The sequence below is a fragment of the Vigna umbellata genome, chromosome 4 (genome assembly GCF_029865625.1).
Source record: "Vigna umbellata cultivar VRB3 chromosome 4, Vumbellata_1.0, whole genome shotgun sequence".
NCBI lineage: Eukaryota > Viridiplantae > Streptophyta > Magnoliopsida > Fabales > Fabaceae > Vigna > Vigna umbellata.
The window spans coordinates 42,407,584-42,430,474 of record NC_142168.1 but is presented as its reverse complement, the minus strand read 5'-3'; the positions used below and the strand labels follow the sequence as shown (position 1 = coordinate 42,430,474).

The following is a 22,891-nucleotide window of genomic DNA, read 5'->3' as shown; positions in this document are numbered from 1 at the left end:
ATGACCCATGATCCGTGATTATAGCATTTTTCTTCTTGTGTGTATTTCTGCTTCCCCCACTAAATTTCCTATCTGAACTTTCAACCGTGTTAATTTAATTGAAAATTCAACCCAAATTAACAGTCAAATTAATCTGCAAAATTCGAAGGCTCCAAGATATGATTGAAAATAACTGTAATCACCCACTACTCCCATTTCTCGTCCAACTCACTCAAAACCAACTTCGCCACTCTCTCGATCTACATCTATATATAAGAAACCCTTTGTTCCACATTTCCTACTACACCAAAGTGTGCTATTTCTACCACAAACTTCTGCATTCACTCTCCTATTGCCTCATACTATCAATGGCTACTTCTTGTTCCACTTCCCTATTAGTGTTTCTCTTTGCCATTTTTTCCACTCTTACATGTTGCTCTGTGGCTTCCAATGAATTCCAAGTTGGTGACTCAAATGGGTGGGCTGTCCCTCCCCAAAATGACACCAACTTCTACAATGAATGGGCTTCCCACAACAGGTTCCACGCTGGTGACACCCTCTGTAAGCACTGCATCTCTCTTTAAATCCCCACTCATAATTAGTACAAAAGATTTTAACTTCCAGTCTCATTGTGATCTTTAATATTGTAGAAAAGTACAAACAACTATGTCCACCACATTGTGAAACGTTGTCACACGCTACAAAATCCTTAATGTTGTGGCTACAATCGTCATCATGAACCAGTTTTCAAAATCTGCATGACACAAATTTTAAGAACCTTGGTACTGCAGAAAGTTGTAGAAATAGAAAGTCATGCTAAAATGTGTTACAGTTTTGATAGCTACCTTTAATATTATGGAAACCAGAATGTTTAAGAAACTCTTGAAGAGGTAATTGGTCCAGGTGTTTTTTTTTATAGTAGTTTTCTATTTTAATCGCAGGGTTTAAGTACAAGAAGGATTCAGTGATGGAGGTGGATGAGGGGGATTACACACACTGCAATGCCACACACCCCAAACTCTTCTCCAACAGTGGCAACACCAAGTTGAAGCTTGGCCACCCAGGGACCTTCTACTTCATGAGCGGTGCTTCAGGGCACTGTGAGGTGGGACAGAAGATGATTGTGAGGGTCATGGTGGATGAGTCTCTTCCTCAACATGCCAAGTCTTCTGGCTACCATATTGCAATTTCTCCAACTGGGCTGTCTCAAGTGCTCTTCTTTCAGTTTCTTTTGGCATCTTTCTTAGGTAGTTTGAGTAATTAGGAAATTCAATAGGTGTGTTTGGAATGGAATGTGTAATGTGTTCTTGTTCATATGCTTTTATATAGTTAAGCTTTTGCATTGATTTCAAATACTGTTTGTAAAGGATACAATTTCTTGCTATTGTTGAGCAAAGAAAATGAGAATTGAAACAAGGAATATTGTGTCCTTTACCAATGAAGTATTGGATTTGATGAACCTTCAATTTGAGTTGCCAAATTATCCATGTTTATAATTGGTTAGTAGAGAGGATGAAGCTTCAATTTGAGTAGCCAAAATCAGAAATTTCAATTGTGTAGTAACGGTTATTTTATGAAGAAAATGGTGTACTAATAGAGTGTAAAAGTTATCATCAAATACTTTCACAGCATATGCAAAAGAATTTTGAACTCGTGAAACAGATTAGGGCTCATACAAGAGTTATTAAGCCTTGTTATGTTGGATTTGTCTTTGGGTTCCCAGAGGTAAAGAAAACATAATATTTTTCTATTTCACTATTATTACGTTTAAAGTTGTGATAAATATTAGTCTATTTAATAATTTTATACATATAAAAATTAAAATTTTTCAATATGAAACTTAAATTATAAATCCATGTTGTTGTAAGTATGATTTTAAATTTTATTAAAACCAAGTGAAATGAAGTTCTGATTCATTTTATTAAAATTTTATTTAATATTTTAGTATATTTTGAAAATAGACAATATGTACAAAAGCGAAACATCGACCAATTTTACATTTATATATGGCGCAAAATTTTGGAACTAAAACACTACCTGATTCAGGGGAATGTATAAAAGGAAAAAGTGCAAAATATGGAGCAATCTATTTTCATTGAAACCAAAGCAAAATTAAATATCTAAAACAACACTTAACTGAAAAACTTAAAACAGCTTCACCTAAGCAGTGTTTTAAGTAGAATTATTCACAGTAACCAATTGATTGCTGAAGCATGAAGAAATGAGAAACAGTGGTGTTGGACAGTTTTCCCTGCTGCACAAACTGTATTTCACCAACTTCTTTGTGCACTCATCTTTGTTTTTTCAGCAACTGTTGGTATTGTGATCTTGAGCTATTGAGTTCATCATATCAAGATTTCTTTTTCTGGAAGGATCAGTGAATCGAATCTCTTCCACGCTACTTTCCTGTTTAAATACATGGATTCCATGTTTTATTAAGGTTTGGCCTAAACTCACATATCGACACGTAACCTCTGCATGGTTCCATTCGTTTTCCACAAGTTCTTCGTCTAAATTATTTTTCAGTTTTGTCTCCCTCAGATCAAAAGCACAAGTACAATCATCCATTATCTCCCAAGTTTCTAACAAGTGTTTCATTGTCATTGATGTTTATCAATCACAATACACTTCCACAATTTTGTTGTTATCGTTATGATGCGCTTACTAGACCATGCGCGTGTCCAATATTCATGAATGTTCTAGAGATCATTTCAAGATCTTATGCAAGCGGCTCCACTTGACACTCATATAGGTGATTTCATTAAGTGTATGCTGCAAATCATACACCACTCATAAGGATATGAACATCATTTAAAACTTTGTTTAATTACAAAGTTTAACTTCTCAATAATGCAATCTCTAGCACTTTCACACACCATAGGAATGGACATATTTGATTTAAAATCAAATTAGTGCTATCAGAACTAATAAATTAGTTTGCGAGTGATGGTAATATTTTGTGTATGTGATTTTGATATGTTTTTTGGTTAGTCACCCTTGCCTGTTGTGGTGGTGGTTCCACCTACAATGATCGTACTTGTACGAGAATATATGATGTTGTAGATGAGGCTGGAATGGAGTAGTGACGAGAGACGGGAACTAAATAATTATCAGGGTTTTATCTTTAAAATTCTTTTTTACTTTTTGAATATTTGACTTTTAAAAGGATATGTAAGGTTTGAATTGTGATGATGTATTGACATTTGATACAATTATGGTTTTGCTTCTGTGGTGTTGCTTTAAGAAAAAAAAATTGACGAGAACAATTTTAAACAATTTGCATATTATTTTCTTACACGTGGCATCCCATTAGGGGTGTTACAACTTGGATCAAATTGTTCAAACTTGAAAGCTTTCTAAGTAAGTAATTCAAGATAATTTCCCTCATTGAATTCTTTCACCTTGTATGTTCTTTTAATCCCATGACATTTTAGCAACTATTTGTCTCGAGTTGTTATGATGACTCCACTGCCTAGATCAAACCAATGTGGTCTTCCAGCAAGTGACTGTAGTTGTTCCTCTTTGTCAATATCATCTAGAATAAATTAAAAAAAAAAACTTCTTTTGTTGGAGCATGTGCTGTATTACAGAAATCTCCCTTTTGACAATTGTAACTTCATCTCTCAACCATTTTTAAAAGAAGGTTGCTTTAAAGATGTAGTAATCCATGTTTACTCGAAGTTTCTCTCACAATTTCAGGAAAACATATATCTTCAAATTCGTGCCAAGGTGACATGACTTCATTATATGAAGAAGTCATGTTCGCTATGGACAACTTAAGACCAATGCAAGTGAATTTATATACACGACTTGTTTATATATAATAAAGTCATTAATGTCATTTTAACTGTAATTTGCACTAATCAAAGTCATGCATACTTGACGCGATTTTAGTATTTAAAGTTAGGCAAGGTGGTATTTTCTAAGTAAGGAGGAAAACAATCTTTTGATGAGAATGAAGTATATTAAAAGTTTTATACCCAGATCAATATTAGTAGGAGGTAGTTGGATCTTCTTACAATAGCAACAATCAAAGTCAGAGTATAATGAATTTCTAAGTAAAGTGGTTCACATGGGACAAAGGTTTGACCTTAAACATAAGGTGGAGGGTTTCAAGTGCCATAGGGAGAAGCATATCATTAAGATTGTTCTTATAGGGAAGGACAACTAGTAAATCCATAATACAGTCAAGAAAGAATGGAGGGGAAAGGTCTTGAGTAGTTGGAAAGGTGTTTTCAATATTTGATGTTGAAGTTGTTAGTACAAATGGTTGCATTGAACATTTATGTTACATAAATGATGGTTATGTTAAGCATTTTGGTTTGGTTGGGGCAACACAATTTTTTGTGTTACATGCACGAATAAATGTGTTGGATTGTTTGCAAGTGAGTTGGAGTTTGGAAGGGTGGTTTTGTGACAACTTCGATCAATGGAAGATTGCTTTGGTGTGTGGCATGCCTTATGGTGGTCAAAGGATCTAGATTCAAAGTTAATTTGATTAATTTTCCTTTGCAAGGTTGGGACATCATCTCGAGGATGAATTAATTGTTTTTCGATCTCATTCTGGTGAATTGTGGTACCAAAGAAGTGTTGTTCCATGTTTAAAAAAGGGTAAGTCAATGGTTGTTGTAGTGAATGTGAATTAAGCTAAAAGGAATGGGCAGAGTGTTATATAAGCGAGTGTTATTTGGCAAGGGCTAGTGAAGAACAAACACAAATAATCATACTTGTGGAGGAGTTTTTGGATGTGTTCCAAAGTAGATCAAAGACTACCGCCTAGGAGCAGTGAGGTTCATTATTGCATTAATGTCTGAAGTAGAACCAGTGTTAATAATTCCTTATTGGTTGGTTCTTGAGAGCATGGAGTAGAAGTAGATGGAAGAGTTGTTAGAAAAATAATGGTGTAGCTTTTTGTCATCGTGGTAAACTGGAAAGTTAGTAGATCTCGAAGTAGTGTGAAGAGAGTTTTTCGGGATGTTGAAGAAGAGTTTGATTGACACTTTGGTGTTGATCATTTTTGGCACAAGAAAGTCTTTAAGGTTAACCTTGAAGTGAGAAAGTAATAGTAGATGCTTAAACAAAAGAAGGATTCAAGTCGTTGGTTTAATAATGAAGATGTTAGAGTTGGTGAAAAGTTCAAGGAATAAAGCTTGCAACAAAGTTGTATGCGAGACTTCACTTAAGCAGTCAATAGACTATAGCTAGTGAGTGTTTCAAAATGTTTGGGAAAGGGTAAATAAGACAATCCTAGGTTGTGAAGTACTCTAGAGTTGCTAAGTATTGATCACGCTAGTGATTTTTAAGTTGAACCAAGATGTTTGGGATGTGTACAAATTAATGGTTTGGAAAATGAAGATTAGAATGCCAAAATAGGTGTTTTTCATTACAATAGTTGAAAGTTCTAGTTTTTGAAGTGGATAACATTGTTTTTGACTTTGTTACTCATTAGCCAAAATCAATAAATGAGGCATGATGTTATAGGGGTGGTCGTGTATAGGGTGACCAAGAGTGTTCACCTCTTGTTAGTATGTTAGGAGTCCTGTGTGATCAAGTTAGTTGAGCAATATTCCAAGGAAGCAATAAGGTGGTGTGAAATGATAACTAACATATATATTGTTTTAGAATGAGACCAAGGTTATCTTTAAATTTTGGTAAAAACCTACAAAAGGTGTTGGAGAGCGTATGGAAGAAGAGTTCAATATAGTAGATACAAATTGTTTGTTAGGCGTAAATGATCATTCAAGCTTTAGAATTGAGGCTGAGAATTACATTTGGGGAGTAATGTCTAAACCAAACTACATTAGTGAACACTATATCATTTAGAAAAAAGACAAGGTTTTCAGTTAGTCAAGATTTTAGAGACGGTAACTCGATCAAGAATAGGTAGTTGTTATAAGAGAAAATGAGGAGAGCGTACCTTTATTTCTACCTGATGAATGAATTTTCAAAGATGAAAATTTTGCTTATTATGAAGAATGTAAAGATCTAAAAAATGGAATTTTAGAAGTGATAATGATTTTAAAATAGTGAGACTCGATTATTTTAATATTAAAAGTTTTAATATAAATAGTTTGGGTTATGAATGAGTTTCATTATTTTAAAACACACTATCTCTTTAAAAACTATTTTTCTAGAGTTCTTTGACTTCTCTCTAAGATTTATTTCTCTCTACTCGTTTGATTGAAGAATTGAGACTCTAAGATCGATCCTTGAAGTGATCTCTTCAATTTAGACTGAGTAGTTTCTCTGTTTACATAAGTTGAGTTTCAATCATTTTTCTTGGTCTTTTGTGTTATTTGTTGCATACGAGTCTTCTTTCAATTGCATGTGTTTTTTTAGTTATCTATATGAGTCTTCATTGATCACTGATCATAATAGTATGTCTTGATCATTCTTGTGATGTTTTTATGTAGATAAAACATCGAACAAGTTAGGAGGAGCTTCGTTGGTTAGAGTCTTGTGAGGAGTTGGTCATGAGAGATGCTAAATGTTTTTGGTTTGCATGAGTTTAATAAATTTGATGGTCTACATGTTGTTGTTCTAATATAATTGGAGATGAAATTTGATTGTTATTTATGAATTTTGTATGTTTTGAGTGATTGTCATGTTTGAGTGATTTGGTTGATTTTGTATTGGTTGAAGGAATTATAATTTGAATATTTGAACCAATTGGTAAGTGCTTTAATATTGAAAATTGTTTTGGACCAAAATACTAACTTTATAGTGTAAGCAGATAAGAGATAGGTGTTGAGACTCCTTTGATGGAAGGCTACGATGACACATAATAGTTTTTTATTTGCAGTAATTATTCTATATAAAAGTTTTCGAAAATTCTAAATTATATATATATATATATATAATTAAATATAGTATGGTTGTAACATCCCAAAAATCCAGTAATCACCATATAATAGAATTAATTACATTTCATAATCAAACAGTGCAGTCTTACACTAAAATTTTCGTTCAACAGCCGAACGGTGTTAAGTACAAAGTTGAATACAATTTAACAACATAAGAAAGGAAGTCAGGATCGAACGGTTTACAAAACCTATTACCGAACGATCTAAACAAAACAACTAACATCCAAAATCAACCGGACGATCTAAGGCTCGGCCTTAACTTCAACGTCCACCAGGTTCTCCTCTTCAATCACTTCTTCCAATAAGGCGTCTCCTTCTGCTCACATCCACACGGATGATCATCGCAATGACAAGACGGACGTACAAGGACGAGACAACACAAGAAAACACAGGGTAAGCTTAAGTAATTTAATTCACACATCAACATATAAATTAAACATTTCAACAACACAAGAATGGTTCAACATATATATATATATATATATATATATATATATATATGTATATATATATATATCAATACGAAAACTATCATTAGACGGACCGTCCGGACTATATGAATCTGTGTAGCTACAGGCGTTCGTGCACCCGGGTGATGTAGTAACTGGGATACACTCAACAGCTGCCACCCGAGGTTAGCCCTATCCAAAGTACCCCTAAGGATTAGGAACTCATGCCGTTCCCACACATGACCTACCCCCTCTACGTGAGGACGAGTACTCACGGAACATCAGGATGAACTGCCAGCATTAGCATAACCACAGTCATACTTCACCAATTTCCAATATTCAATACATGAGTCGTTCCTCCCTGGAACACTCGTTCAAAAACCACAATCGTTTATTCATCTCATATACTGTTCATCCTTTATAATCTTCCACTTTATTATCAGTTTCATCATCAGTTACAGGGACATAAAATAACGAACGTTCAGCCCTCTTCATAACGAGAACGAACGATAAGAAAAAGATCGATGATTCTCCCGTTCAGAACAGAATAAAACGAAGAGAGTTACTGTTGGATTTACGAAATGAACCGAGTAAAATAGTACAATATGTAACGAACGGTATCTACCACGTGAGTCAGTTGAATGAACTGACTCTCTTGAGTTCAAACCAATACTTAAGGAATAAATCAAGTATGGGGACCTTAGGCCGGATCCAATGCAAGAAGAATATTCAAGAGGTTAAGGACCATATTTAGAATAGTTCACATACGGAAATCCAATGCCAGTAAATAACCGAACATGGTAAAAGAAAGTATTACTACAGTTGGACGAACGCTATTTTATCAAGATTGATTATTCAATAGTACGAGCGCTTGGTATGAGACCGCGCACTACTCAATACGAGCGCTAGGTATGAAACCGAGCACTACTTAGTACGAACGCTAGGTGTAAGACCGAGCGCTACTTATTATGAACGCTAGATGTAAAACCGAGCGCTACTAATCTTAAAATAAGAGGGTTTATATATAGGTATTACTCTATTTCAGCTATCAGGGTACTACTATGCTGAGCCGAACGCTCAAACATAGTATTTCCACATGAGGACACTCGTTCTTGACTAGAATTCTCTCCAAATGAAAGAATTCCAATTTTAAACAGTTTACTAGAACAAACCGAACGGTAGAGGACCGTTCGATAACGAACGTACATTATCATAATGAGAATTTCATATTCAGAATTTTATCTATTTTCAACTCAAGTTTTCAACATATCAGTTCATACCTTATAACTTCATATCAAATATCAATTTACAAACTTTATAGAATTCCACATTTATAATTCATACTTAAATGATTACTCATATTCACATTCATACATATCAACCATCATCATATACATCAAGCAGCATGCATCATATTCATTTCTTCAATCAACGGACGTTCATACAGTAAGGCAACATACAAATGTCAATTCAATTAAATAAGCTTCCCTTACCTCTAGTGTGAACGTACGTCCTTCAGAATCACTTCACGGACTTAAGATTTCTTCTACTCTCAACGCTCAACCAAACTCTTCCAAACTAAACCAAACAGTAAGAAACCAAGGTAACTTAGACTACACCCTCGTATGAAATCAAAACGTGGTTTGCATGTAACAAAAGGACGAACGACTAAGGGGAGAAGACTTACCAGCTCAAACTGGAAACCCAATCGGTTCAAGATGAAGCTTGAGACGCCGAGAATGCTTCCACGGTGCCTGAACGGTGATCAGAGTAGATGAAACGGGTGTTTTCTTAGAGGGAAGGTTAAGAAAACGCAGAGAGAAGGAGGAGAGAAAGGTTCTCTTCAGAAATCGGAAAAAGGGGTTGCGTGCAGAGAGTGGAGCGTTTTTCTGAGAAATTTCAGTTTTGCTTCCAGCGCCGAACGAACGTCCTCTCTTCGGCGGACACGTGCTTTCCACTACCGATTCCCAACTTCCCTCGGCATGACACCTGGCGTTCGTTAATGAAATGCCACGTTCTCCGAGTGACACGCGGACTGCACTGCGCTCGTCACTCCAGACTCCATGCAGCGTGACACCTGGCGTCCGTTGGTGAAGTGTCTCGCTCTGCGGTCGCCACTTGCGTTGCTGAGGTGTTTCGCTCTCCGATTGCCATGCATACTTGTACGTTATTTTCCAGAGTCGGTTATCTCTAAAAGTAAATAACTATAAACATAATATATATATATATTTTGAGATAATCTATTTTATTTTACCAATCTTATTTTTATATATTGTAAACTGTTAAAAATGAAATGTTACCAATATATTTAATTCCGTATTCTTTTTGCTCGAGTTTTTCCTTCTAGGCCTTTAAAGTTAATCTTTCTAAACAAAATTTGTTTGTACTTTTCTAACATTTGAACTTTATTTTCTTCTTTGTTGACCAAATACTTCTTTTCCCAAAATATTCAGATTTATATTCTTTCCCCAAAATATTGACAGTATTTATATGTATTATAAATTTATTTATATATATATATATATATATATATATATATTATATCTTTCTCAAATATAACTTAATATTTATTACACGGTTCATGAACTTTATTAACGTTTACAACTTATTCATAATCATCAATTGATCTTACTCCCTTCTATACAACATTAAATGTAAATCAAATAATAAGTGCTTACCAATTATTTTTCAATAATTTGTATATATTTATTTGTAAATGTTCAATTATTTAGTACATAAAAATATTTAATTATTTATTATAAATAATATGCAATATATTTTTTGAATCACTTATTTTATTCCACATGGTCAACATCTAATATAATTCTACACAAATATTAAATGCTAATTTATGTTATATCAGTTAGACTTTTAATAAAAATCAATTTTATTTATACGAGGTAAAATGTAAATAATAAACAAATTATACTTTAAAATATTTAATCAAACTTAAAATATATTAAAAAACCTAAATTGAAACATTGATAAAAATTCATTTGATATTTAATTTTATATAATAAAATACTTATATTAAAATCTAATTATATTTTTATAAAATAAAATTTATATAATAGTATATTTTATTTTTTAGAAAAGCCAGTGCGTCGCACGGTACAAATGCGAAATGCTAGTTTGTAAACAATTACTAAATATGATGGCATCATAGACTATGGATATTACTATATATAAACTTTATGCTTTTGAATTACTTATATGCCTTAACTTTTCTAAATAACATGTTATTCTAATAATTTTATAAAATATTATTATACAATTATATTTATTTTAAAATATAATATTCATTTATATATATCAAAGTAGATATATTGTGCCATAAGGCACTGCATATATATATATATATATATATATATATATATATATATATATATATATATATATATATATATATATACATACGGCTGTGGTTTTGGCATTGCTGCTGAACTGTCATCCTTTGATGCACTTATTATACTGCCTAAACATTTATTTCATACGAAGCATTCTAATCCTAAGTTTAATTAAGAAACACAAATCACTGTCATTTTAGGTAATTAATATTGGTTTAATGTATGAATTGAGGACACCATATTACATTTTTCCAATACAGAATGGAAAGTTAGGAATGAATTCCTGAATATACAAAGGGTGATTTGAAGTACCTCACTTCTTTCAATAAATGTTTTCTTATTATATATACAAATTTGTATACTGCACGATCCAACTTAGGTATACCTCAAACTTCTGGTGGAGACTGATGTGAATATGTAACAGAACCTTTGATTTGTTGATGATCTATTGGACTTGGACTTTCCCAGATCAGTGGTTGTTTGATTTCTTCAGAATTTTTAGAAGGAAGCCCTTTCTTGTTATCAGGGTACACTACATAATGCTGACACATTAAGATAGAATCATAGGATATTGTTACCTGCAATGGTAACAGAAAAAGAAACAAATCAAAATTCATCGGTCAAGATTAATAAGCTTAGCATCATTTTTCACAAATGTTAAGTATTTTAGGTGATCTGGATAAGTTTTTTGGCAAACAGTTTTAGTAATGAAAAAGAAAAGAAAAATGAAGTGAACTCCTCCATAATCAATTAATAGAAGCTCCTTGATAACTGAACTTTTAAACCTAACTCATCCTTAAACTTAAAATTGATAGGCATATATGATAATATTTGATAACAAGTAAAACAATAGACCCAAATATAGATTTTAGCACATGACTGGTTTTATGGTACGATTTTAAACTTAACTCAACTTACACAACTAGTGTATGAAATGAGGTTTACGTCTACTTATATATTAAAAATTGTTTTTATCTTTAGTCGAGACAAAACTTCCAACAATCTCAAGGTCTAAGATGCAATAATATGTTGAACAAGTTTGAAGAAAGATATTCAATGATTTAGAAGAAGGAAATGGAGTAGGATAGGAGTTCATACCAAGGATATAAGTACTTTCCCAATGTTTCCATAGAAGTTCACCCAGGAACCTACATTCAGATAAAATTGAAATTCATTTTACATATTCAAAGATAAAATCTGATGGCAGGGTCAAATTCATAATTACTTCAGAAACCTTGGTCTATGGACTGCACAGCCATTTGTGAATAATTAAATACACCTCCAGAAAAATCAAGTAGAACAGTTCCAATGCTAAATCCATCTGTGCTTTTCCTCAAAAAGTTCAGGAGTGTCTAGATTTCATAAGCAAGTAGCCATTACTCAGTAACTATACCAAATAAGTATCCTTTCCTTACTATTTTTGTTTATCAGTGTTATTCTGTCAAACTCCAAATGTTGTAAGAAATTAATAAGAATAGTATATATGGAAAACACACTAAATCTTTGTCAGAATATCACCAATGACTGAAGCATAAGTATGAAAATCTGAAGTATGCAAAAACAGCCAAATTATAAGTTCATATGCAGGTTTGAAAACTCATTACAAAAAAGCCTCAAATGAGGTCAATTAAGCTACAAAATGTAGGAAGCTATTTGCTTGAGTACCAATTTTCTGCACATGCTATACATAGAACATGATATAAGAGGTTAAGGCCTTCTGACCTGGGGAAAGTATTTGATGAGGGTCATAATTGCTTGAATTATGCTGCAGCATGATTTCCACAAATAATTAGAGGGAAACTGAATTATAGCATAGAGAAAGAACTCTATAATGTTAACAATTATATTAAAATAAAGAAATATGAAGAGAAAGAAGAATATCAACACTGAAAGGTATAGTTGATTCGTAGATATGAGAAATAATCACACTTCAAATGTATACTTCCTATAACTCTTTTATATCAGTAGTCATAAATATGTGAAAAGACTGCATACTATTCAATCATAGCCTCTATGTCATAGTTCTGCTAAATTTGTTTAAGCCAAGTTTGAGCTTGACCATTACTTAAATTTTCTATGTTCAGTTGCATCTTTTCTTACCCCAACACATAATGGGAATCTTAGAAAGTGCAAGAGTGAAATAGTGAAAGTGAAAAAGTGCAATAATCAAATATTGAAAACATAATAACGTGCTTGAGTTGAGAATAATATATTGAAGCCCTTTTTTTGACCTTGAGGAATACAGGTTTTAAAAAAACAAGATATATGCCTTTATATTTATCTGTATCATTAGAACTGCAAATCCTTGTGAATAGGGTCAAAGAAATTTTTCATGGAAAGAGTAAATGAAACTTACTTGAAGATGGAAACTAGCCAAAGCCAAGATTGGCTCGGCAATGCAATGAAAAAGCAAACAGCAGCACTAAACCACACTGCAACAGCTACTGCAATGGTATAGATGGAGAATTTCTGATTTCCACGCTGCAAATAAACATTCAATATCTCTGAATTTAGAAGAGCAGGAGCTAAAAGTATAGTGATGAGAAGAAAATATAATCTCTTTCTAAGAACTTGTGATAATACTTACTTCAAACATAGCAAATTGGCAAATTATAATTAGATGTAATATGACTGCATGACTAGAGAAAGCAACATCGTTAGCTGCAACAGGAATCATCTGCAGTAACAAGAGATTATAAACCAAAATTGCAGAATCAAGTTATTTACATCATTAAATATTAACATAAACTTATGTATGATGGCATCAAAGTTAAACTCTTGGTTAAAAAGAACATACCTGTTCATAACCATACTTCTCAAAATACTGTTTCTGAACAACAGGGCTAAAGAAGAGGGAAGCATTGTATATGAGATATGTACAGTGCTTGGTTAAGCTCAGAATCTGAAAATCCAAACTTAATCCCACCACACTGAGTTTGATCACCAAAACCAACCAAAAGCACTTGAGAATCCACCCCAAAGGAAAAACAGCAACAAAAAATGAGATTAGAACATGAAAGAAACAACCTTTTCCTACGAAAATTCAAGATGAGTTGTGGGTAGCCAGCAACTGCCCATGAAAGAAAAGCTAACCAACCAAATACTTGGTAAGTCACTTCTAATGGAAATGAGTTCCAAGGAACCATTTCTTTGTCTCTGTTTCTGGCACAGAGGAATCAATGTTCTTCTCTTTCACTCGATGACTCAATCTCCACACACTTTTAAAATCTGATTATTATAATTATGACAATAGTTGTCGAGCCCACATATTTTTAAACTGATTGTTGTAATTATAACAATAATTGTTATATATATATATATATATATATATATATATGTGTGTGTGTGTGTGTGTGTTATATTATTTTTTTATTGGTTGAAGTCTTGTATTTCTTAACTAACATAATAATGAAATAAGTAGCTTTCGTTTATAATAATTAATAAAAAAAGTAAATCATTTTTGTAATTATTTATCTATATTTTATCATACTTTTTTCTTTATATGATCAGTTTTTATTTATAATAACATATAAGGAGTTTATAGTATTAGTAAATATAAATTGTTGTATTTTACTCTTAATATTAATTTTAAGTCAAAATATAAAATTCAATATAAATGTATAAATTGGTGATATGCTCCAATAAAATACCAATGATGGTAAGGCGCAGGGCTCAATAATTGGCATAACTTTGTAATAAGCATTGAAAGAGACTTTGTACATATAATATTTTATCTTGATTTTTAGAATCAAAGTAATTAAATAATACATTCAAAAGTATTGAGATGTTGAAATTACATTAAAAGAAATCTAAAACAAGGGGTTGATGTCGAGATAAAACCATAATAATAATTTATGTTTTGGAATTTATCCAATAATCTAAGCAAATGTTGTATGTTTACTCAAGTCATTATTTAACATTGTTGATAGTTGAACGTCATTTGATTTTAGATGTCGAATTGTATGTGTAACACGTCTAACCATTGAATTTATTTACAATTGTCATATATCATTGTTATCGTTGATTGTTGTATGATTGAGAAATTATAAGTTATTTTTGTAACAGTGAATGCAATCTAAGTTTTTCATGTTTTGGTGGTTAGAAAGAAACAGGAGTTTAGTCTCTATTCAATAGCCGTTTTTGATGTTGTGCGTGACTGTTTAAATGCAAATATCTACTTTTCATGTTTTACTTAAAACTGTAAAGTTGCAATGCTTATTAATTATATATATATATATATATATATATATATATATATATATATATATATATATATATATATATATATATATATATATATATGGGGTTTGCTAACGGGCGTACGCCTGTTTTTCAGTTGGTACATTTTAGCAATGTGTACCGGGTTTTAGTAGACAAAAATATCCTTATATACCATGGATTTTAAGTTCTAAGGTTAAGGGTATTTTAATAATTTTCATTCTCAAAACTAAAAAAAAAAAAAAAGAAACCCCCAAACCCTTACTCACCTTTCTCATTCCTGTAAACCCTTTCTCTTTCATCTTTCTCACTCCAATCTTTTCTCTGTCATCTCTACTGTAGCCCCAATTGAAAAAATCAGAAACACTGTAGCCCCAATTGAAAGTTAAACAATCTTACAAAAAAAATGATTTTATAATGAGTTTTGATCTTATAATTTTTGTCTTATCTAATTTTATCCAATTTTCACAAGCATAAAGGAATTGGTAATTGACCTGGAAAAAATCAGAAATACTTGTTGTTAAACAATTTCTTACAAAAAATGACTTTATAATGAGTTTTTATTTTATAATTTTTGTCTTATCTAATTTTATCTAATTTTCACAAGCATAATGACATCCGAAAGAATTGGTAATTGGCCTCCGAAAGAATTGGTAATTGGCCTGAAGGGTTTTTTTAGAGATGATGATTCAACATATGCAGATGATGAAATTAGAGAAATTAGTGAAGATGGTGAAATTGAAGAGATCTTGAATGAACCTTTGCCTCAAGGTGAATATGTCAATGACTCAATTCTTTAGAAAGACAAATTGTTTAAAGGCAAGTGTTTCTGATTTTTTCAATTGGGGCTACAGTAGGGATGACAGAGAAAAGGTTGGAGTGAGAGAAATGAAAGAGAAAGGATTGAGAGGAATGAGACAGGTGAGTAAGGGTTTGGGGGGTTTCTTTTTTTTTTTTTAAGTTTTGAGAATGAAAATTATTAAAATACCCTTAACCTTAAAACTTAGAATCCATTATATATAAGGGTATTTTTGTCTACTAAAATCCGGTACACATTGCTAAAATGTACCAACTGAAAAACAGGCGTACGCGCGTTAGCAAACCCCTATATATATATATATATATATATATATATATATATATATATATATATATATATATATATATATATATATATATATATATATATATATATATATATATATATATATATATATATATATATATAAAAAAGTAAACATATTATTTTGTAACTTATTTTTATTTAACATAAATTATTGTTTTTAAAATAAATTCTTGTTGCTGTGCCATACTAAAATAAAATATAAATATTTTAATAGTAGTTCTAACTTGAATACATTATTGTTAAATAAATAATTATTTTATAATTGATTAGTGTTGACTCAACTCATTCTATGTTTAATTGACTTAATACGTTATTTCTAGGTTAAAATCATCATATAGTTATCATATAGTTTTCATATTTTTATTGAAATTTTGATTGGATTCTCAAATTTTAATTAGTCTCAATTGTAATAAATAAACTCAATTTGTTAACGGTGTATAAATGGTTAATCAAGGTGTACAATAGACACAGTAGTGTGAATTATTTTATTATATAGAGTTGGGGATTATTTTATTATATAGAATTAGTTAATTACATATCTTTGTTAGTATAAGAAATAGAGATTTGGTGTACAGTGGTCATGGTTAATTAGGAATTTCAAAACGGATAAAACAGATGAACACAATCAGCTAAAGATTTTGAAACTGTATGAAAGAAATTTCAAAACTAACCTAACAGAAAAACGGAAGACCAAGTTGGAGAAAAAGACAACTGATAATTAGTGTTTATCGGTGATTTGATTGATGAGTGGTATGTGGTTTTTTGTTTTGGATAAGGATGCTTTAATAATATTTTTTATAATATTTTAATATTATTTATATGTCATTACAATTTATATTAATGTTTATAATTATTATTAATAATTGTAAACTAATTTTAAATCATGACATATAAATAATATTAAAATATTGTTAAAAAATTTTAAATTATTATTATCTTTTATTTTAAGGATGAAAAAATAAATTTTACTACTTTGAGTTTTTATTTGCAATGTATTGCAGTCCCTGTTTCATTTTAAAATGTGTAGACGGTGATGGCTTAATTCTTTGTCGACTTTTATGGTAGTCTTGCTTTGAACTAGTGGCTGGACAAACATTGAGTTTCAATGATGGTACGGTACTGATTCAAATGCCAAAAGCACATGTTCTTGACTTTTGTTTTAGGAAAATATACTTCGACAACCAGTTTTGACAACATTTAGATACGGGACACGTGTGTAAATGTGAGCGGTCCACGTTTTTAATGAAAAAGCTGCCGAAATCTGACGTGGCAAGGGGCGGGCAGGTTTAGAAGTTTAGTTTGAAATTTGAAATTCATTTCGAACATTGTAGAGAGAGAACCGCGAACATTGGGAGGGAGGCTGTGACCTAGACAGAGAGAGGCCGAGAGAGTTGGAGAAAGGGAGTTCGAGAGAGAGAGGTCCGACGGAGTGCTTGTCGGGGTGCCGCCGGACAACGTTGAAGGCCGTGTCGGAGCTATTCAACCCCTCCAGCCGGTTCCGATTCACGGCCGCCGCAGCTCCGACGTTGGCCAACGAAGCTAAGACGGCATCGTCTTCCGTCCGGCCCAGCGAACTAGGGGCGCGTTCAAGGTCTCGCTTCGTCCCACATGCTTCCGTCCCTGTCCCGGAGCATCGCCGGAGTGCCGCCGGAGTGTCGACTGTTCGGTGGACGAAAAAGAGGGGTTTAGGTTTAGGTTTCTTTCCCATTTAGGGAGGTTTAGGTTTTGGTTTCTTTCCCATTTTCATGTATTGAACTCAGTCTCTTTGAAATTTTCTAGTTGAATTTGTTTCTCCACTCAAGTTTCTTATTCATTTTACGCTTTAACTGTTCATTGTGCTGCAAGTTTTACTGTTCATTATCTCTTTCACGCTGCCATGGTAGGATTTTATTGTTCATGCTTGCTTTCAGTCGCTGGTTCCATTCAAGTTTGTGTTTCTGGGTTTGCGTTTTATGCTTAAGTTTAATTTGTGCATGAACGTTCGGTCATACTATGCGTTTTATGGTTCCATTCAAATTTTGATGTTTCAGTCTAAGCGTTCGGTTTTGATGTTTTAGACTGAGCGTTCGGTTTTGGTGTTTTAGTGATTTAAGCGTTCGATCTAAATTTGATATTCTTAGGTTTGAATCTGAAACGTTCGGTTTTGGGTGTATTAGTAAGCGTTCGGTTTTGGGTGTATTAGTAAGCGTTCGTCCTAGTTGTGTCAGAGAGCTTTAACGTTCAAACTTGGTTCTGTTTTAATGCTTGTGAGCGTTCGTTCTTAATTTCGATTCTTAGGTTTGAATTTGAAGCGTCCGGTTTTGTGTTCTCAGGTAACGAGCGTTAGCGTTCGATCTTGGCATGTGTTAGTGATTGTTTGCGTTCGACCTGGATCGGAGTGTACCTTTTGAACGTTCGGTCTGTGTGTTAGTGAGTGTTAGAGCATTTGGTCGTGTAATGTGAACGGTCGTTCGTTTTCGGTAGCGTTTCCCGTATTGCCCGACCGTCCAAAAAGTAGTGGTGACTGAACACTAACCGCGTTCGGTCGTGTAATGTGAACGGTCGTTCGTTTTCGGTAGCGTTTCCCGTATTGCCCGAGCGTCCTCTAACAAAAACTCGTGTCCGATGAGGACGGACTCCGGCGGCACTCGTGGCTGGTCGGAGGAACACGAACTCCGGCAGCACTCGTTTCTCGAAGTATACCATTAATGTTGACTATCGCTTTTGTATCGGACCAAACCCGCAAACGCAACTACAATTCAAATTCAAAATATAAACAATCAAAAAACTCAGTTTCAAACAAACAAATCAATTTTCAAAACATTTTATGTACTTACATTCTTATAACCTCCTTCTTTTGAGCAATCCATCTACGCCAATTCAATCAAAGTACAATCGACGGGGGAAAAAACCCTAACAAAAGGCCAAGGACCTTACACAGAAGACGGACTGGGTGGGTGGCTCCTCTTGGAACAGCGGCAGCCAAAAACGCGTCGGTGAAGGAATCGGACAACACGGGAAGCCGACGAAACTCCGGCGGAACTCCGGTCACCAACAAACCGCGACGCTCGACGGAATCAAAGGAGTCGAAAGAAGACTCGATGGCGGGCTGGGGAGAGAGGTCGACGGACTCTGTCTACGGTTCGGAAATATTACCACAGCCGACGGTCCGGCGACCACCGCAATGCTCTGGTACAGTCGAAGAACCGGCCACCAAAGCACCTCTGCACTCCAAGCAAGCAACCGCGTCGGTCGATTGCAGACGTCAAACGCCTCGAAGGGTGGCTGGGTGCGACGAAGACGAAGACGGAGTCTCTCTCACGGCGCTATCTCACTACCTTTCTGTTTCTCTCTCTACCAAACCCTAAAAATTCAAATTCTGAAAACCACAAATGACCCCCACAACTTCAAACTCGCGCTCTGAATCTTCATTTTCCACGTCAAATTAATTTTTGAAAACCAATTACACGTGCACCAATGACATTTTGACACGTGGCCCGTGTCAAAATGTTGTCAAAACTGGTTGTCGAAGTATCATTTCCCTTTGTTTTATATGTATTTCATTTTCCTAGATTGGGTTCCAAAAGTAACATTATGGTTCAACATAAAGAGACAGCTAACGGTTCATGCCTGGCTTTGAAAAAGTTCACTAGAATCCTATGAGGTAAATCCGGAAGGAAATAATCTTGAAGCTGTTGTTTAATAGATAATGAGCAAAACACAAAAATAAATTAGACTATGTATTTAGACTCATAGATAATCATTCTTTTTTATCATTGTTGGATCTATTTATAAAGATATAATATTAAATAAGATCTGAGCCTAAATATCTAAAATATTAAAATAATAAATTAATAGATTTTTGTGTTTTATTTTTTATTTTTATCCACTTAGAATCATACTTAGATTGTCAACATCTTATGTAAAACATATATGATTCTGGTGCAGATAAATTGTTTCCTATTCAGTGGTTGTAAATTTTGAAGGTGATATAGCATAATCTTCCGATGCCTCAAGCTCCCAATGATAGACAACACAGACCAAATCCCTAATTATTTATGCCCACATGCACCATATTTCTAATTCTTATGGGACTAAGTTATAATTAATTAATTCCCCTCAATAAAATAAAATAATTCTCAATTGTAATAAAATAATTTACATTATGTCCATTTTATACTATAATTAACCATTTACAGCGTCTTAAGGATCTGGGTTTATTTTTTATATATTTTTAAAAAATAAATTTAATTATAATTATTTAAAATAATACAACAATCATTATAGAGTTTTAATCGTATTTTCTTCTTGGTTCATGTTTAAAGTAATTAATATATAAATAAATAATTTATTAATATTAGAAATACATTTCTACTTTGAAATTAAATAATAGTACAATTCCATATTTATCTAGAGAAATAAATTTTCATGTTTTTTCTTTCGTTTTACTCTATTAAAATATAAACGTATATAAGTAAATATTATATTTTCTTACGAGATGTTAAAATTCTTCTTGTGAAAAATCTTTGTTAGACTTTTTATAATTTTCTTAACTTCAATAATTTTTTATGGTTTAAATTTATTTTTCTTAAATTATTATAAAAAAATTTTGTTTTATTTTTAAATTAAATTATAAAGTAATTATATACTTTATAATCTAAAATACCATCTCAACAAAGCACACGTACAAGTTATATTATAATATAATGTGAAATTTTATTTGTTATATGAAAAATATTCTATTATTAAATTTTATAAACTAAATATTTTATACTTAATTTAGAAATCAAACAAAAAAATTTATAGTAGTTTAAAAGTAAAAATATATTTAACTCATTTTCAATTTGAATTTTGTTCCATTAAAATTGTCAATTTTTCTTTATTTTAATGTTAAAAATGTTATCTAATTTGGTTTAGGAAGAAAGGTAAATAATTTATTTAAATCAAAAGTGGTTAATATGTTATGTTTATGTATTTATTTAGATTTTTTTATAATATGTATAATTTATTGTTAAGATATGCCAAATATTCTATTAAAGAATATTAGGCAATCAAATATTGTGTTAGTTATAATTTAGATATTATTATAATTTTATGCAGATTTGTGCACCTGTCATTCTTTTAATAGATGAAGGATTATAGGATCCTTAAATGTATATATATGGTACTCTACTCTTTGAAATAATACATCAGGATTATTCTTTAAATCTTTTATTATGCTATCAGAGCCAACACTGATATCCTTTAAAATATAGGAATCAGTGTTTTTTTTCATTGAATATTTTTGATGGCTTCTTCCGATGACAATCCATCGGAGAAATATGATTCTGGAACTTCCGCTGCTTCCAAGAGTTATATTTCTATTGCTGTCGGATTTGTGACTAAGTTAGGTATATCTAACTCTGCCCTTAATCTTTTTGTTGTTACTAAGGATAGTGATTGGATAATTGATTCGGGTGCTACTGATCATATGACTTGTGATCCTCATATATTTACTAATTTTTCCCTTAATTGTTCTAAAACTGTTATTATTAATGCCAATGGGGTCTCATCTCCTATTGAAGGTATAGGTACTATATCCCTCTCACCCTCCTTATCGATTTCTGATGTTTTATTTGTTCCTACATTAAACTGTAATCTTATCTCTGTCAGCAAGTTAACCAAATCACATTCTTGTGTTGCCTTATTTTACCCAACCCATTGTCTTTTTCAGAACATCCATTCCAAGGAGAAGATTGCTAGTGGTAGAGAGAGTGAAGGACTGTATTATCTTGAAAATGTCTCACAATCAAACCATAAAAAAGGATTGACTTGTCTTGCGAACAATCACATACAAGATAAAAACAAAAAAGAAATTTGGTTGTGGCATAGACGATTGGGACATCCTTCTTTTGGTTATTTAAAAAAATTATTTCCATCACTATTTCATAAATGCAATATTTCTGATTTTTTTTTGTGAAACTTGTGTTTTGGCAAAAAATCATCGTGTTGTGTTTCCTTTAAGCAATAATAAAACTAATTTTCCTTTTTCATTAATTCACACAGATGTTTGGGGCCCTGCCCCGCAATCTACACATAATGGAAAAAAATGTTTTATCAGTTTTGTTGATGATTGTACTCAGGTAACCTGGGTATATTTGCTTAAATATAAAAGTGATGTGTGTGATGTGGTTCGTTCCTTCTATCATTTGATTGTTACACAATTTAACACATCTATATATTAAGGTCATTCGATCAGACAATGGAGGAGAATATTTTAAGACTGAATTAATAGAGTTCATGAACTCTAAAGGCATCTTGCATCAAACTACATGTCCTTATTCACCACAACAAAATGGAGTGGCTGAGAGGAAAAATAGACATATATTAGAGGTGACAAGATCACTTTTAATAGATGGTAATGTCCCATCTCATTTATGGGGTGAGGCTGTGAGCTCTGCCGTTTATTTAATTAATCGAACTCCTTCTAGTGTGCTTAACTTTCGAAGGCCTTTTGATGTGTTGTCTGATCATTCTATCCTTCCTCCCATAGTTTATTTACCACCTCAGATTTTTGGATGTGTTATATATGTTCACTTACACCCACATCAACGTACAAAGTTTGAAGAATGAGCGATCAAATGTGTTTTTGTTGGGTATGGATCAACTCAAAAAGGTTATCGTGCTTACCATCCACCATCAAGGAAAATTTATATTTCTATGGATGTGACATTTATTGAGCATGAATTTTTTTATGTTGATTCTCCACTTCAAGGAGGCAATGAAAGTGAAGTGCATAATCATGATGTTGGTATGTTTGATTGTGAAGATAAATTATTGTGTGAGGATCATTCTGCAGGAAGTGAGCCAATCCTAAATATGGACCCTTCTTTTCTGGATAATACAGTGTCTTCTGATCATAACCAATTGGCTCAATCTTCTCCACAGGTT

General features: G+C 32.5%; 2 protein-coding genes across 2 annotated transcripts; one reads left to right on the top strand and one right to left on the bottom strand.

Moving 5' to 3' along the window:
• The first annotated feature begins 158 nt into the window (after positions 1–158).
• Positions 159–1,341, top strand: LOC124833290 (early nodulin-like protein 6). The gene is made up of 2 exons (XM_047307734.2): positions 159–540; positions 921–1,341. Exons 1-2 carry the CDS (start codon positions 159–161, stop codon positions 1,241–1,243), a joined length of 705 nt encoding a protein of 234 aa, XP_047163690.2. The 3' UTR covers positions 1,244–1,341.
• Positions 1,342–10,823: 9,482 nt separating this feature from the next.
• Positions 10,824–13,880, bottom strand: LOC124833286 (cystinosin homolog). The gene is made up of 8 exons (XM_047307731.2): positions 13,666–13,880; positions 13,436–13,568; positions 13,226–13,315; positions 12,995–13,119; positions 12,361–12,403; positions 11,873–11,990; positions 11,737–11,786; positions 10,824–11,216 (listed from the first exon to the last, which is right to left on the bottom strand). The coding sequence occupies exons 1-8, from the start codon at positions 13,782–13,784 to the stop codon at positions 11,025–11,027; spliced, it is 870 nt and encodes a 289-aa protein (XP_047163687.1). The 5' UTR covers positions 13,785–13,880; the 3' UTR covers positions 10,824–11,024.
• Positions 13,881–22,891: the final 9,011 nt, after the last annotated feature.

Bases quoted from the DNA above. Each gene is read 5' to 3' on its own strand.
- LOC124833290 (XM_047307734.2), top strand. From the start codon at position 159: ATGATTGAAAATAACTGTAATCACCCACTACTCCCATTTCTCGTCCAA. The intron at 541-920 runs GTAAGCACTGCA...TTTTAATCGCAG, and splicing joins CCACGCTGGTGACACCCTCT to GGTTTAAGTACAAGAAGGAT.
- LOC124833286 (XM_047307731.2), bottom strand. From the start codon at position 13,784: ATGGTTCCTTGGAACTCATTTCCATTAGAAGTGACTTACCAAGTATTT. The intron at 13,569-13,665 runs GTTGTTTCTTTC...GATCAAACTCAG, and splicing joins TTGAATTTTCGTAGGAAAAG to TGTGGTGGGATTAAGTTTGG. The intron at 12,404-12,994 runs GTAAGTTTCATT...ATCATGCTGCAG, and splicing joins TGGCTAGTTTCCATCTTCAA to CATAATTCAAGCAATTATGA.